General features: G+C 34.4%; 1 protein-coding gene across 1 annotated transcript in view; it reads right to left on the reverse strand.

Moving 5' to 3' along the window:
• Positions 1-15,794, reverse strand: part of LOC137402830 (streptococcal hemagglutinin-like) — a 46,452-nt gene that overhangs the window by 15,161 nt on the left and 15,497 nt on the right. The window contains exons 11-17 of the mRNA XM_068089339.1: positions 14,927-15,060; positions 13,157-13,250; positions 12,604-12,684; positions 5,177-5,266; positions 4,942-4,980; positions 1,658-1,714; positions 1,027-1,065 (exon numbers count right to left, since the gene is read on the reverse strand). Of these exons, the coding sequence (XP_067945440.1) occupies positions 1,027-1,065; positions 1,658-1,714; positions 4,942-4,980; positions 5,177-5,266; positions 12,604-12,684; positions 13,157-13,250; positions 14,927-15,060 (534 nt within the window). The remainder of the gene's footprint in view (positions 1-1,026; positions 1,066-1,657; positions 1,715-4,941; positions 4,981-5,176; positions 5,267-12,603; positions 12,685-13,156; positions 13,251-14,926; positions 15,061-15,794) is intronic.

The raw sequence follows: 15,794 nt of genomic DNA on the forward strand, positions 1-15,794 counted from the left end.
GGTATAGCATGAAGCTTAAAGCGTTGTATTTATATTACCAAAAAACTGATGAATGAAGCAAGCTGTCACTATTTTTCACCTTTGGAATGTAAGCATAGCTGGTTAGTTATGCCAGCGAATGATAGCTATGACACTTACAATCAATGCTGTAACAAATAAATTGATACTCATAAATTGATACTCATAAATTGATACTCATAATCATACTCGTAATCATTTAGTTGCAGATGGAGAATCATACTTTGACTTCTGCAAGTGGACACTGTTGGCTTCAAATAGCTCAAAAAGCTATCTAATTAAAATACATAACAAATGATTTAGCATTGTAAGTTCTTAAAAGCTTGTTTGGCAACCATAGCAGTCATCTGTTATCATTCATTAAAAATGATGTTCCCTTCATTGTGATAAAATCTTTTAAAACTATGTTTTAGAGCTCTTTTGAAACAAAATAAAATGCTGGAAAGGCTCCAAATAGTGACCATATAACTAGTTTCAAGACCATATACATGTAGTTGGGTCAGAATGAGTGAAAAAACTGAAAAATAGACCGATATAATTTAAATAAGGGCTTTGGATCAAAACATTTCTATAAAAATATCCATGTTCATTTAAAACAAGAAACAACTAAAACTCGCAATTCTAAAAATTCTAGTTCTCACCTATTTTTTAATCAGCTTAGCAGGGTGAAGTAATACTTCTGATTTTAAAAATTTAGACATAGAAGAATATTTAATGCTATAAAAATATCACGAACAAGTTAAACAAAGAACAAAGCTTTTTACAACTCAAACAAATGTTTAGTAATAATTTAAAGCTTAGTCCACATGTGGTTGATCACGAGATTTTAATCATGATGAGACTCTGATGTTTAAATACATTGTAAAATTGATAGTTCAAACATAAACTGGTGTTAATGCCACAGCCTGGTACAATGAAAGAGATAACCATGGTAAAACTATAAGCTACAACTACTGCTACAACTGGTATAACTGACAGAATGGTTAGATATGTAGAGTGCAAACTTACTTGAGTATTGCTTAGCAAAGGTTCTTTCTTCCTCATCAGCTACAATGGACATGATTAACTTGTAAGACAAAAACATAGAAAAAAAACAAAGAAACCATTAGCTGTGAACTCTTCCAGTTTAGATAAAAGAAAAACATGAGTATTAAACCAAATATAGCTCTGACAAAAAATCACACATTAAGATGATTTGTCATATATCACTTACAACTATCACTATACAGTCTCCCGCGGCACTTTTGGGCTTTTGCGATTTTCTTTCTTGTGATTCTGATAACGGAACTGTCATCAGCTGTAGCTAAAGAAAAAAGACAAAATCCATGAGATATATTGGAGCGAAAAAACATTTATTATAATAGTTACCTCGTGACAAAAGAAAAACTTATGTGTTATTAAAGTTTTAATAACAACAAAACTACAACATTTGAAAATCTACAAAAGATCAGTTGACGAGCTGTATTAGAGTTGTGAATTGACAAGTTTGGATGAAACAATATCAGCCTCTTGTATCACACTGCAGTTAATTAACAGCTACACAAAAAAGAAGAATATGGCTCTTCATGGTTAAAATGAATGTGAATGTCTGTTTGGTAGATATGATTTTAGACCATATAATTATGTATAATAGACTTACTATTTGCATCTTCTTCAAGACTTGTAGAGTTCTCAGCATGAGCCTGGTCTGAGACAGCTAAAATATTGGCAACTACTACAGTAAGAAAAATAAGAACGCTTTTACTCTTCTGCACAATTGGCATCAGACAAGACACCGGGGAGAGAGGTGAGCCCAATAAAAATGTCATAAAAATCGCCATGTAAGATTTTTCCAAAGTTTAATGTTCTGCATTCTTCCATCTAGGAAGTATTTCATGACTTTTATCAAACAAGTGTTCTGTAAAAAACTAATTTAATATGTAGATTCTCTACGCGTAGAGCGAGGGTGGCATATGATCGGTTACACATGCAAACATGCTAGTGTAAACCACCAGCATTAGCCAGATCCTTGGGAATATATCCATCTAATGGAGGAAAATGATATAGCAACCTTTTTTTAACTTTCTTCTATTAACAGGCAAAAAGCTGAGGAGACAAAGACAATATGTATAACAAACAAATGAATGATTTAAACCTGTGTTATATTAATTATTTTGGTGTAAAACTAGTAACATTATTTTGAGACATTTTTGCCATTAACTAGATTCTGACTTTTAAAATATTGTACTACTTTTGCTGTTCAAATCAGATAAATATGAACTGAATGAAATGTTAAAAGCTTTTGATTGTTTGTGAGTCCATGCCAAAAAATCATACAGTAGAGCTCGCACAACCTGTAACTGCTAAAGAACAGAATTATAAACTGTATCACTTATAAACTATCTGTTGTGATTTTGAATTGACAAATTCTGGTCTATTGGTATCGATGCTGCACAATCACACAGGAACATAGACAGAGATACGTTTGTATTTTAGTGAAAGTATGGTGGTGACGATAGTAACCAATCAGCTAATTAACACGTACATGAGCTGCAAAATAAAAGGTCTCAATGCAAGGAGTACCTAGATGTTGATGTCAGGAGTACCTAGATGTTGATGTCAGGTTTGACACTTTGAAACCTAACCTTATATACATGCACAAGCAAGTCCCCTGATCCTAAGCTGTATTAAGAACTTTCCATTGACTTTGAAAGCACTCAGGGTAGCACAATTCCTTTTGCACTTAATATCATTTTAAACCTTTAAGTTTGTAAAACTCAATAAAAAAAAACAAAAATCATGTTATTTAAATTTGTTTACACTATTTCAAAGATGCTATGCTTTAGAAGTAGGTATAACTGAAGAAACATAATGGTTTATGTACACCTAGCCTGATATACTGTAGTGTGCAACTTTTTTATGAACAAAAAACGAAGTTTTAGTGCAAAGCTGCTGAGGAAAAGAAGCTTTCTAGTTTTGTCTATTTTTCATCTCCATTAGGCTACTATGAATTTCAACAAGTATTTCATTAAAAACTAATGTTCTGGCGTCAGCCATTTTTCAGTTCTCGGGTGATCAGCGATGTTCTCGGTACTCCAGCAATATCTCAAAAAGTAATATTCAAATCGACTTGAAACGTTGGAATTGCACTGCAAATGTATATCGCATAAAGCCACTAAAGTTAGATTATCGGTAGGATAGAAGTACAGAAAGAACTAATGTTCCGTCGGCAGCCATTTTTTATTTCTCGATTGGTTAGAAATGTCCTCAGGATTTTGACAATATTCTAAGAGCTAATTGTCCAATCAGCTTGAGACTTCAGAACTACATGTATATTGAAAACATGCACCACAAACTTCAGCAATATATTGTGTATACTGTAAACATATTGTAAATACATTGTACATATTGTCTATATTGTGTATATTGTGGTGTATATTGAAAACATGCACCACAAAAATTGATAAAAATTTAGTAATCATACATTAAGCGAATCTACAAAAAAAACAAAGCGAAACTACAAAGTAACACAATTGCATCAAAGTGATATGGACATGTAACACAATTGCATCAAAGTGATATGGACATGTAACACAATTGCATCAAAGTGTTGTGGACATGTAACACAATTGCATCAAAAATGTATGTAAATAGAAGAATAAACTTACATGAAACTTTCTTACCACGTCTCTTATCTTCTTCACCAGCTGAAAAAGCAAAATTAAATTTCGACGTAAAATCATTTCACTACGACCAAAAAGGAAGACAATAAGAAAGAAAGCAGGCCTTAATCGGATCATAATTATAGAGATTAAATCAAGCAAAAACTCTGACATGGATAAAGTGAGACGAGTATTTGGTCAAATATCACTTACACCCATCACTACGTATTATCTGATGAAACCTTAGGGCTTTCGGGCGTTTACTTCTTGCGATTCTGACAACCGAGCTATCATCACCTGTAGATGTGAGGGAAAGAAGACAAACCTATGCATAGAGTATGTTATACTAAACCAATAAAATGCGTCACCAACAGGCAAACTCATATGCCTTTCTTGTATCAAGCATATGTTGATCCGCAAATTATCCACACATAAGGATTCTGCATAACATTAAAATTTGAAGCAATTCTCAACCTCAAAATTTTGCTTTGACAAGCACAGCTGATCCGCACTGCACATTTAAATCAGATAATAATAACCACTTGTATCAAAAAGCAATTGATTGTGATTGGCTACTGTCAGTAATAGAAATACAGTTGAATACAGATTCCTCTAGTCATTGCTTAGAATTCTCAGAAGTAAATTCAAACTATTATCATGATTAACAATATACGGATATTAGCTACACACTCGTTATGGACTTGCTATTCCAATCTGCTTTGACACCTGTGGAATTCTCAGACCCTTTTTCGCTGGACGTGGTTGAAACATTAGTGGCTGCTGCAACTAGAGGGACAGGAAATGTTCTAGAATAACTCCTTCTTGATTTTCTGCGCATAAAGTTTCAACAAAAAACAAACATCTATGGCAAGGAAAGAATTAAGAATAAATTTTAAATATTTCCATGAGCATTATATATAAACTCATTATTGTATACTCTTACACGCATGCAGGAAATGTGAAGTCGATTTAGGCCAATTCGCTGTAGACTAAGACTCAATAAGACTGTAATAGAAAATGGTAGCTATAGGACCTTGTGTTGAAGATATACCTAGCAGGCTGCCTAATTTCCAACTGATACGGGATATAATAAAGATATAAACATACAAGCGAGGTGTTTTCTAGTGTTGAGCCACTCCTTGAATATAGTGTTTAGTGGAACAACTAGTCCCGCTTGTATGCTAAAAATGGCAGACACTTCAGGCCAGCTGCGCTAGTTTAGGGACCAGCACTCAGTAACTGGTATACAACTTCACCTACAGTGCAAAATATGCAAGCTTACCTGAATTTTGCTGAAGGCTTGTTTCCTCTTCTTCCCCAGCTAAAACAAACAGTGACACATTTACAGAATAATCAGCTGCACACAGATGAAAAAAAATATAAAAAACAACCTGTTGCTAAATATGCAACTAAAACCACGACAATTTATAGTGCCACAAGTGCAAGGAAACCGAATTCTCAAGTAGATCCCAACTATTGACTACTTGACAAGGGCACTTATCTCATACAATACTTACAATCATCACTGTAGAGCCTTCCACGAAATCTCCTAGTTTCCTTGCCTTTCTTTCTTGTTCTTCTAATGGATGAACCACTGCTAGCTGATGCTGTTAAGAATAAAAAATAAAGCTTTATTTATGGGACAGATTTAATCAAGCAAATTGTCCACATTTAATCAAACAACTTGTCCAAGGGTGACAAGTTCATCAAGTTACAAATTGAAATTAGTGAGCGACTATAATAGTATTATAAAACTCATGATTTCTTAAACATACAAATTCTCATTACCTGATGTAAAATGTAAACAAATATCTGCCGAAGTGATTAATACATGACCTCTGAAGTTTTCTTATTTTCAAAAACAATGCAGTTTTGTAAATAAGAAAATATGCATGCAGTTCTTCAGACTGTTCGCTTAAGCTGCATTTGAACAATATTATACAGCCCTCAACACCTGTCTTTGTTAAGCTTACTACGATGGATTACAGAGGATTAGTAAAAGCAGTAGAATAAGAAGAAAACTTAAAATGAAAGCAAACACATAACTTTAAGAATGTTTTATGTGGTTGGTAATGCATAATACTATGTTAATTGAATGCGAAACAAAATTTTAGCAGTTATTTTTACTAGTTTAGCAAGTTGAAGTTGAAAATATATTTTGGTGCATTTACCTCGGGACATCACTGATTCTCAATGCGCCCGTTTCCGGTAACAATTTCTTTACTTATTTCTTAACGAGATAAAGTTCAACGCATTTAATTTTTTGTTTAGCCACAATCAGTTAGTTACAATGGGTAGATGCCTCTTTGCCAATTGCGAATCTGACACTATAGAAATCGTGGCATAACATTTTTAGAGTGCCTGTATCCCAGTCGCCAGAATTTGCAAAATTATGGCTGTCTAAGGCAAAGCGTGCCGATTTAATTTTTCGCAGACTACCTGCTAGTGCGGTCGTGTGCATTAGGCACGTCCATGAGAGCCAGCTTTATTCTGAAAAATTTGGGACAACCACAAGATTAAGGGAGAGAAAGAGAGAAGGTCCATTCCCTAATGGTGTTGTACCATACAGCAAGAGGGCATCATCGAACAGGAAAACTTCAACTGTAATTAATTTATAAATAATTTTAAATAAAAATTTGTAACCAATATAGTAGTTTTATAATAAAAATTAATAAATATAATAATTAAAAATATTTAGTACTGTACATGAGTACAAAGCAATGATTTAATATGACTGAGTGACAATGAGACTCAGGCTGAGTTTCATATGTTTGATTTTAACCTGACTAACTTGAATTAACTTGGCTAACTGAGTAAAAGTTGGTCAGGGAATTTAAATTTTCTGTTCGGTCTGGATTGTCAGAAATGCCCTAATTGTTCATAAAATACATGGCTAATATAATCATAAAATTTGGATTGCATTACTATTTTTATATTCATGCTACCATTACTAATATAAGCTTTACAGATCGCTTGAAGTGATTAGCCTATACTTACAATCAGGTATAACTATTTAACTATGTGTAGTGTTAGTGTGTGTTGGTGATGGTGGTAGATAGTGGTTATGGTGATAGTGTTTGTGGTAGTGGTGGTGATGACACTGTAGGTAATCGTTTAGAAGCAATTCAAACGTATTAACTTTAGTGGTATTTATATGTAATTTTTTGATAGGATGTATGGCATTGGACCAAGAATCTGGCCAAAAATCTGACTAGAGCATGTGTGCGCAGAGATCAAAAAGAGTTGCTCCTTGGATAAAAGAAATAAAGAACCATGCGTGGTATTCGGCGGTTCAATGTAAAGGCGATGCTGAGCTATTGGTTGAGATGGTACTTAGCATAAAATACCATATCACTAATATTCATAGGAGCTTTCCAGGACACGACAAGTTCATCCACTGCTCTCATGAACCAATTGGTTCGTGAGTGAAGAAAAAATATATTATTTGCACCCAATGTTGGCATGAAAGCTGTATGTTGAATCTAATAATATATTCAGAAATAACAAAGCACAGGCAAATGTGTAATATAATATTTTATATATCACTTACAATGCCTTTGGTTTGTGATATAAGAAGATGTAGTCATTTATTGCATAATACTAAACAGAGATTGTACAAATGGTAAATATTCTGCAGCTGATTGACATTTGAATAAACAAAAGCTTTGCGGATTTATAATATATTGAAAAATAACAACGAATAATTTGATATGTTTACAGCGAAATGGAAAGAAAGGTGAAATGGTTAATTCCAAGAAGTGCAGGGCACAAAGTCCTTTGTGATGCGTTAGGGTAAGCGAGACTGCTAAACACATTGCGTTTGTTGAACCATGGTCAACACACTGGTGCTTCAGAAAACCTCCACAGCCTCATATTAAGTTATGCACCAAAGCGAATAGACTTTGATCCCTCAGAATATTTTACGAGAATCAAACTAGCAGAGACAGATCACAACACAAATGTGGGAAGAGAAGTTCTGACTGGTAAGCTATATCTACAATAAAATTTTATATGGATTATACTACTCTTCAGCAGGGATACTACTTTTACAGCTTGAACAACATTAAAGATAAATTTATGCAGAAATTGTATTAACACAACTAATAACTGGCGTTAAATTTTAATTATTTTAAATTATTTATTAAAGATAGCGCTGGGGAACTGAAGATGACAGTATATTACTATAAAGAAGCTAAAGGCTTTCGCACAAGAAATGAACAGGCTGGAAAGACGTTTGAATTTCGAAGAGAGCTTTTAAAGATTTTCTGTAAGAAATCTATGGGATCAACTCCAAAAGTACCTGCAGTAAGTCATACCTAAACTGCAATGTATTAAAAGAACATTTTGCGCCAAGATGTTGGTTCAATTAGTCACTGTCAAACAGTCTGCAGAATAATGCATGAACATACAGTCACCATGCAGTCTTAAATTACCCTAACACTGTACTGTGCGACATTCTGAAATTAGTATGATGATGGTATAACACACACAAAAATTTCAACCAATTTGTTATACTTTTAATTGCTCTACATGTAGATAATAGTTATATTGTGAATAAATAGAAATATATGGATTGCAGGACAGAGCAGCTCCACTTTCAAAACATCTTACAAAACCAGATGGTAGAACAGCAATAGAAATGCACAAGTCAAGATTCACATAAAAGTTATACCCAATCCTTGGTTTTATATGAGGTATCGTTTTGATAAAATTAATATAACAAGCTATTCAAATTATAAATATGTTGTTCTTTGTATAACTGATTTAGATTTATGTAACGTAAACTGTTAAATGTGGTGTTTTTATGTCATGGCGCAAGTCAAATGATTGAAATATAATTATTCATCAAACCATACATTATGATTGTATTATTTTGTTAAAATCAATTATTAACTGTACAAGACATTCACATCAGCTAAGTAAATATGCTGTCAGATTCAGTTAAAATACTTCTAAAAACTATATTTTTCTCAACTCACAACTGAACTTACATTAACCTCCTTCATTCATAATAAAAAGCTCCACTTCATCTGTGTCATTCTGATCATCATCTTCTGATTCTACTCCCATTTGGATCAGGCAACATTATGTAGGAAGCAACGCAAGAAAGAATAACTTTTCAATTTTTTTTCAAGGTACCCGTAGACGAGCAAGGAGTAGTTGTTTTAGCAGTGAGTCATTTAGCCTTTGTATTGTGAACGTAATAAAAGAACGATAGAAATAAATTATAGTTGAAATTTTTGAGCCATACATATTAGTAATGATGATCATAGAACGTGTTCTATATGTGCACTTGTTTCCGGGTTGTCACAATTGCGGGGTACGTGCGGTCTCCATCACATTAGATAATGACGAATCAAGCCAAACGCTACGTGTCTCGTGATTGGACGATTGATTGAGAATCAGTGTTCCCAGTGGCGAGTCCGTTTCACACTGATTTATGCAATGACGTTATCTATACGATTTTTGCCAAATATGCAGTTGAAAAAAGCTTCCGTACTCAGTTATATGTGAATGCTTGGGCATTTTTTGTTTTTAAAATACTATTCTGAGTATTTATCTGTTGTGAGAAATAATTTATATCTTGTTAAACGTAGTAAATTGCACAAAACAAATAGGGTAAAAGTTGGCCTTCATCAGAAAATTGTGTTCGGTCTCTCTTTAAATTTAAACAGAAGTCATTGAAGTACATCTTGAAATAAAGCACCGAGTTTCACAGAGTTGTCTAGTAGCTATCATGAGAAACTGTAAAGGAACGTGATGTGAAAGAAAGCCTAAAGAAAGCAAAAGTAGAGAGGCTGGAGGTGACAGTTGAAAGTAAAATTTAAATTTATATTACTCATTAAAACAACATAACACGAACAAGCTACAACAATTTAAAATTCAAGTAGGCCAGTTTAGACTAGCTCTGCAGGTATCAGTATCGCCTACACACTGTCAGTCTCTAATATCACCACTTCCTACTCACTGTCAGTTTCCAATATCACCACTTCCTACACACTGTCAGTCTCTAATATCACCACTTTCTATACACTGTCAGTCTCCAATATCACCACTTCCTACGCACTGTCAGTCTCTAATATCACCACTTCCTACGCACTGTCAGTCTCTAATATCACCACTTCCTACTCACTGTCAGTCTCTAATATCACCACTTCCTACTCACTGTCAGTCTCTAATATCACCACTTCCTACTCACTGTCAGTCTCCAATATCACCACTTCCTACGCACTGTCAGTCTTCAATATCACCACTTCCTACTCACTGTCAGTCTTTAATATCACCACTTCCTACACACTGTCAGTCTCTAATATCACCACTTCCTACTCACTGTCAGTCTCCAATATCACCACTTCCTACGCACTGTCAGTCTCTAATACCACCACTTCCTACACACTGTCAGTCTCTAATATCACCACTTCCTACTGTTAGTCTCTAATATCACCACTTCCTATACGCTGTCAGTCCCCAATATCACCATTTCCTATACGCTGTCAGTCTCTAATATCACCACTTCCTATACGCTGTCAGTCCCCAATATCACCAAGGCTACAACCATGCCCACCTTTATCATAAACCTATAAGAAAAACTTCTTTTTGATACTTTATTCGCTTAGCTTCGTACACATAAATTAGTTCCTAATATTTTATTTAGTTGAAAGTTTTGTATAATGTATTTGCTTTAATGATATACAGTGAAACTCGGATAACTCAAACTTCAAGGGACCGAGCAAAAGTGTTCGAATTATCAGAGCATTCAAGTTATCAGAGCACTGTCACAAGTCCATATATTTACTTATTTATTAGTAGATACATGTACATATACAATCTATAATATAAATCAAAAGCACAAATGGCTTGTTTCAAATTAAATGCTTCTAATGTAAAGTTTAAAACGTTTTTATCAAAAAGTATAGAGATTTTTCTATCACTTGAGATTGGTTTGTTGTTTGAGGTGATGTTATTGCCAGGACGTTTTTTAGATTGACATTGGCAAAACTTGATCGTTGTTGAAATGCTCAAAAGAAAAGACATCTTTTTCTTTTGAGCGTTTTACCCACGATCAATTTTGCCGATTTTTCTTGAAGTTTATGCAAAGATTACCTCACTTTACCTCGCTTCCGAAGGGCGATCGCTACGCGGATGTTTGGTATAAATCAAATTTCACCAAACCTTTAGAAAGGTCGTTGACAAAAAATTTTGCCGATGGTTGTAATAACGACGCTTATAAATTACGAAAAGTTGAGGTTTACCTCTATGGCTTGGAATAAAGTGATTTTCTAAAGCGATAGCAACCGTTTCAGTAGTCATTGGGCAAAAAACAGTTCGAATTAACAGTGTTGAGTTCGAGTTATATAGAGCCATTTATCATTGCGTGGGAACGGACCAAGCGAATCCATTCGAGTTAACCATGTGTTCGCTATATCCGAGGGCAAGTTATCCATGTTTCACTGTATGTAAGTATCTGAAGTCTTCGGTAGGCTTTCAGATTCAGGGATGCATTAAACAGAATCAAGTATCTGTTAATGAGAATCTTTGCCCCAACAAATAATGGTTTTTTCGCACCAAGAAACTGCTGAGGGAATACTACTGGTCACCGAAAGTGAAAATCTACAATAGGATAGGAGTTGTTAGATCAAATCTGTTAAAGACAGAGCACCAATCCCTTTTGTCATGCTGTAGTTGTTTGTTGCTATGCTTATTCACTTTATTATGATGCTTCGAAGATATCCTTTGTAAGACTTATTATTCCTTTGAAAAATAATTGCAGACAAGTTTCCACGCTGCTATGAAAACTACAAGCAATCAAATTGTTTAAATTCTAGCTAACTGATGTATTGAAATCAAAAAGTCTCACAAACTAACAGACTGCCAAGAGCATTTTACACGTTTCTAATAGCGATAAGTATGAGCGAGTCTGTCAAACTCGCTTCATTTTCAGCAAACAAACATTGCCTTCTACCTCGCTACTTATTTAGTCGATGAAGAAACGTGGTCAACTGTGATTCTCTATCAACGTAAAATTGAAAGGCTTATTAAAATGGATGACCGGTTTTGTACCATCTAACCCATGCTGAGTAGAAAAAATACTTCTGAGAAATTTAACAACTGAACAGTGCTTGCTGAAACACTCAAGTTAAACAATGGTAAGTTGGCTATGTTTTGTTCTGCTGCAGTACCAAGAAATGATGAAATCAAACATAAATAACAAATAATTTATTTCATTCTTCATACTGATTTGTAATATCTGTAATCTTCTATTTAATTTTGTATTTAATACTTTCAGTGCCCTTTTTTAAAGCGTAGCGCAAGTAAATGAACCAAATAATGGTTTATTTATTTTTCTACGAGGCAGGCATGCTGAGACAGATCAGTTATTGCATGATTGGCTACCATATAAAATAAGTCAGCCGGTGCGCACCCACATCTCGCCTCAAGTCTTTAAATGAGCATTTTATCGTCATGGCTAGAGCACTCTCTCTATGCAAAAGCGCAAGCAAAGACTTGCAGTGCGTTTATACTGTTAGCCTATTCCAATTGTTTATCCTTAACAGTTTATAATGACAACAACGCTCCAATGTTGTAAATAGTAACGAAATTTTACAGCTTTTTTTCAAATTTCCATGCCAAATTCCATTTTCATCACTGTAAACTAACATGAATAACTACAATAAAAATTACAAAACTCAAAGTTAACACAAAATGTTTGTTGATCGCAGCAACTTGGAATCTTTGAATAGTACCGTTTTCATTGATTGAAAGATCATTAGTGGGATCATCGATTCTACGAGGAATAAATCTTACAGGAAAAGCACACTTCAGAGGGTGATAAACATGAATCTTTGAAACATAAAGTGTATATACATGTATAGTGTTCTACAGTAAAGTTTCCCATCAAGTTAATTGGTACTGAGCTCAACTCTATACAATCATATAATCTTACTATTTTGATCCTCCCTGAAAGATGTGGCATTCTCGGCAGGTGCTTGGTCCGTCAAGCGCGAAACATTAGCAGCCTCCTCAGCTACAAAAATCCAAACATGCACAGATATTTTCTAATTTTTACATCCTTTGTTTGATACTAAGAAACAAGTACAAACAGACCTAGGAAAAGGAAAATGCTACTTTAGAAAGTTAACAAGAAAGCTCTTAGAGTTATCTCTATGTTTACCGTCTCCAGGATGCATGCCAGAAGTATTATTACTGTCCGCAGGATGTATGCCAGGAGCGTTGTTACAGTCCGCAGTATGTATGCAGACAGTAATAATATTTTATCTTGTTATTTGCCAGTTGTCAGCAAAAAATAGAATTTTGTAAAGTCGTAACTAGTGCTACATAGTAAAATGTTAATGTCAAGCAAGCACACAAAAAATAACAATTTCATCCTAACAAAAAAGTCTTACGTGCTTCACAATGCTTAACAATAAAAATGATTGGTTGAAAGAACACTACACAAAGAGCATCTACAATTAAGAACATCTTGTATGAAAACTGACCTTCTACCACATCAAGCATTCTATGCATATCCTGTATATCCGCTAGGATCGCTTCACCAGCCGTACTGTCATCTCCTGTACTTTTAGTTGGTGTCTACATAAGGCAATTAGCTAATATGACTCACTAGAATCTTTAGACAGTCCTACATGATACAGTCAAACATGGATAACTCGTCCACGGATAGCTCGAACATATGGTTAATTCGAACATTTCCTTTGGTCCGTTCCCACGTAATGATAAATTGCTATAGATAACTCGAACTCAACACTGTTAATTCGAACTGTTTTTTTGCCCAACGGCTACCGAAACGGTTGTTATCGCTTTAGAAAATCACTTTATTCAAAGCCATAGAGGTAAACTTCATCTTTTCGTAATTCATAAGCGTCGTTATTACCACCATCGGCAAAATATTTTTGTCAACGACTTTTCTAAAGGTTTGGTGAAATTTGATTTATACTGCTATACGATGAGTAGCACGGGCTAGCCGGGTCACGCGCGTAAGGATTTTCGCCACGCACATACAAAACAAAAATCGCATATTGTTTTTGTTTTGTATGTGCGTGGCAAAAATCCTTGAGTGCGCGGCGTAACCCAGCTAGCCCGTGATGAATAGTTTTCCGACGTTGATTCCGTGTTGAATCAACGTCGGAATGTTGAATGTTTAAAACGTCTTAAAAATTGTTGTAATTAAACTTTAACGTTGTCTGAGCTACAAAAAACTATTCATCGTTTGACCTAAACACAGAATACGTGTGTACATTCAATAAGTATCTATTAAAAAAACGTGAGTGATATAGAATGTACGTAAAACCTCGTAAAACTTCTAATTGAACTGCCTCGGAGTGTTGCTCTTAACAAATCCCAGGTAAAGTAAGATAATCTTTGCATAAACTTCAAGAAAAAACGGCAAAATTGATCATGGGTAAAACCCCAAAAGAAAAAAAATGTCTTTTCTTTTGAGCATTTCAACAACGATCAAGTTTTGCCAATGTCAATCTGAAAAACGTCCTGGTAATAACATCACCTCAAACAGCAAACCAATCTCAAGTGATAGAAAAATCTCTATACTTTTTCATAAAAACGTTTTAAACTTTACATTAGAAGCATTTAATTTGAAACAAGCCATTTGTGCTTTTGATTTATATTATAGTTTGTATATGTACATGTATCTACTAATAAATAAGTAAATATATGGACTTGTGACAGTGCTCTGATAACTTGAACGCTCTGATAATTCGAACAGTTTTGCTCGGTCCCTTGAACTTCGAGTTATCCATGTTTGACTGTATTTACAGGAAGAATACACTGTTAACAGCTGCTGTAATGTTCCGTAGACCACTTTGGATGGTTCTAAAATCTACTATAGGCCTAGAAAGATTTGGTTTCATATGAAATTAGTTGTAATTTGGTAATTTCCCCACAAATCTTTGTACTTTATAAGGTATGTTGATTGCGCCTTAAAAAAATCAACCGTACAGATTTATTGTTTGTCTGAGAGTCAGCACGTTGCAAACAGAATCAAAAGCGAATAATGCAAAGAACAATTAATATTCCTTGTGCTTGTCAGAAACACAAGGAGCAAAGTTAACATAGCTAGCACTCGGGACAACAGGCCAACCCTGGCATGAATATCTATTGAGCTAGACAGCTAAAATTTGCTGACAAGTTGGTCTTGCCATAATAAGGCCAGACCAGAAACATCAAAGTGCATACACAAAAATAAGTAAACATTCATATTGGAATTAGTAGTGAAACAGCAAAATACCAACCTTTTCGTTTGTCTGTTGTTGCGAGGAGTCAGGTAGTCCCCGCTCTTTCTCTTGCGCCTGCATATATTCTTCAATATAGGGACTTGCTTGTCTCATCAATTCCTCTCCAAGGGATGGAGATTTTAATGACTCGTCTACATTTGAGAGTTGGTTAAATTAAAGATTCATGTAGGTGATGATCGTAAGACAATATCTTCATTCTGATGACACCATTTAGGTAAGATTTGAAGTAGCAAGAGTAATAATATCAAATACTACTTCCCGTATTGATATTCAAGAACTATATACATGTAGCATAGGGTGGAAAATGGCATGACTAACATCCAAACATAATTGTCAGCATACACAGTCAAACCTTGACATACAATCGCTTCAACATACAAATTGGTTGGCATATAATAAAACCTCGACATACAAAGTTAAAAAATATTGTATTCTGGAGTAAATATCCCGTAGAGTTACACTTAGCCTACAGTAACCTAAACTTACAAATTTTTCAACTCCAAAATGTAAAATCTGAGCAAATTTTCAATAGTACCCCTTAATAATTTTCAAAAAAATGAGTCAGTTTCTCATCACACAGCAGTGTAGATTTGCGCAGTTCCCCTTGTAAGCAGGTATTAGGATGGATTAACTTTATATGTCAAGGTCAGAGTTTAATTTGTACAACAGCTCTATTCCTACCATAGCTTCTTAATAAATACTGCAAGAAGGAAGTTACAAATAGCATTGAATAAATGTACACTATAAAACTTTACAAAAAACGAAAATATGCATAAAAAGTCAGATTAGTATGATTATAATTAATAAGAGAAGTATTTTGTTGTTATGTAATCTTGTAGACATGCTAATGGGCTTGGCGATGCAT

The sequence above is a fragment of the Watersipora subatra genome, chromosome 8 (genome assembly GCF_963576615.1).
Source record: "Watersipora subatra chromosome 8, tzWatSuba1.1, whole genome shotgun sequence".
NCBI classification, from domain to species: domain Eukaryota; kingdom Metazoa; phylum Bryozoa; class Gymnolaemata; order Cheilostomatida; family Watersiporidae; genus Watersipora; species Watersipora subatra.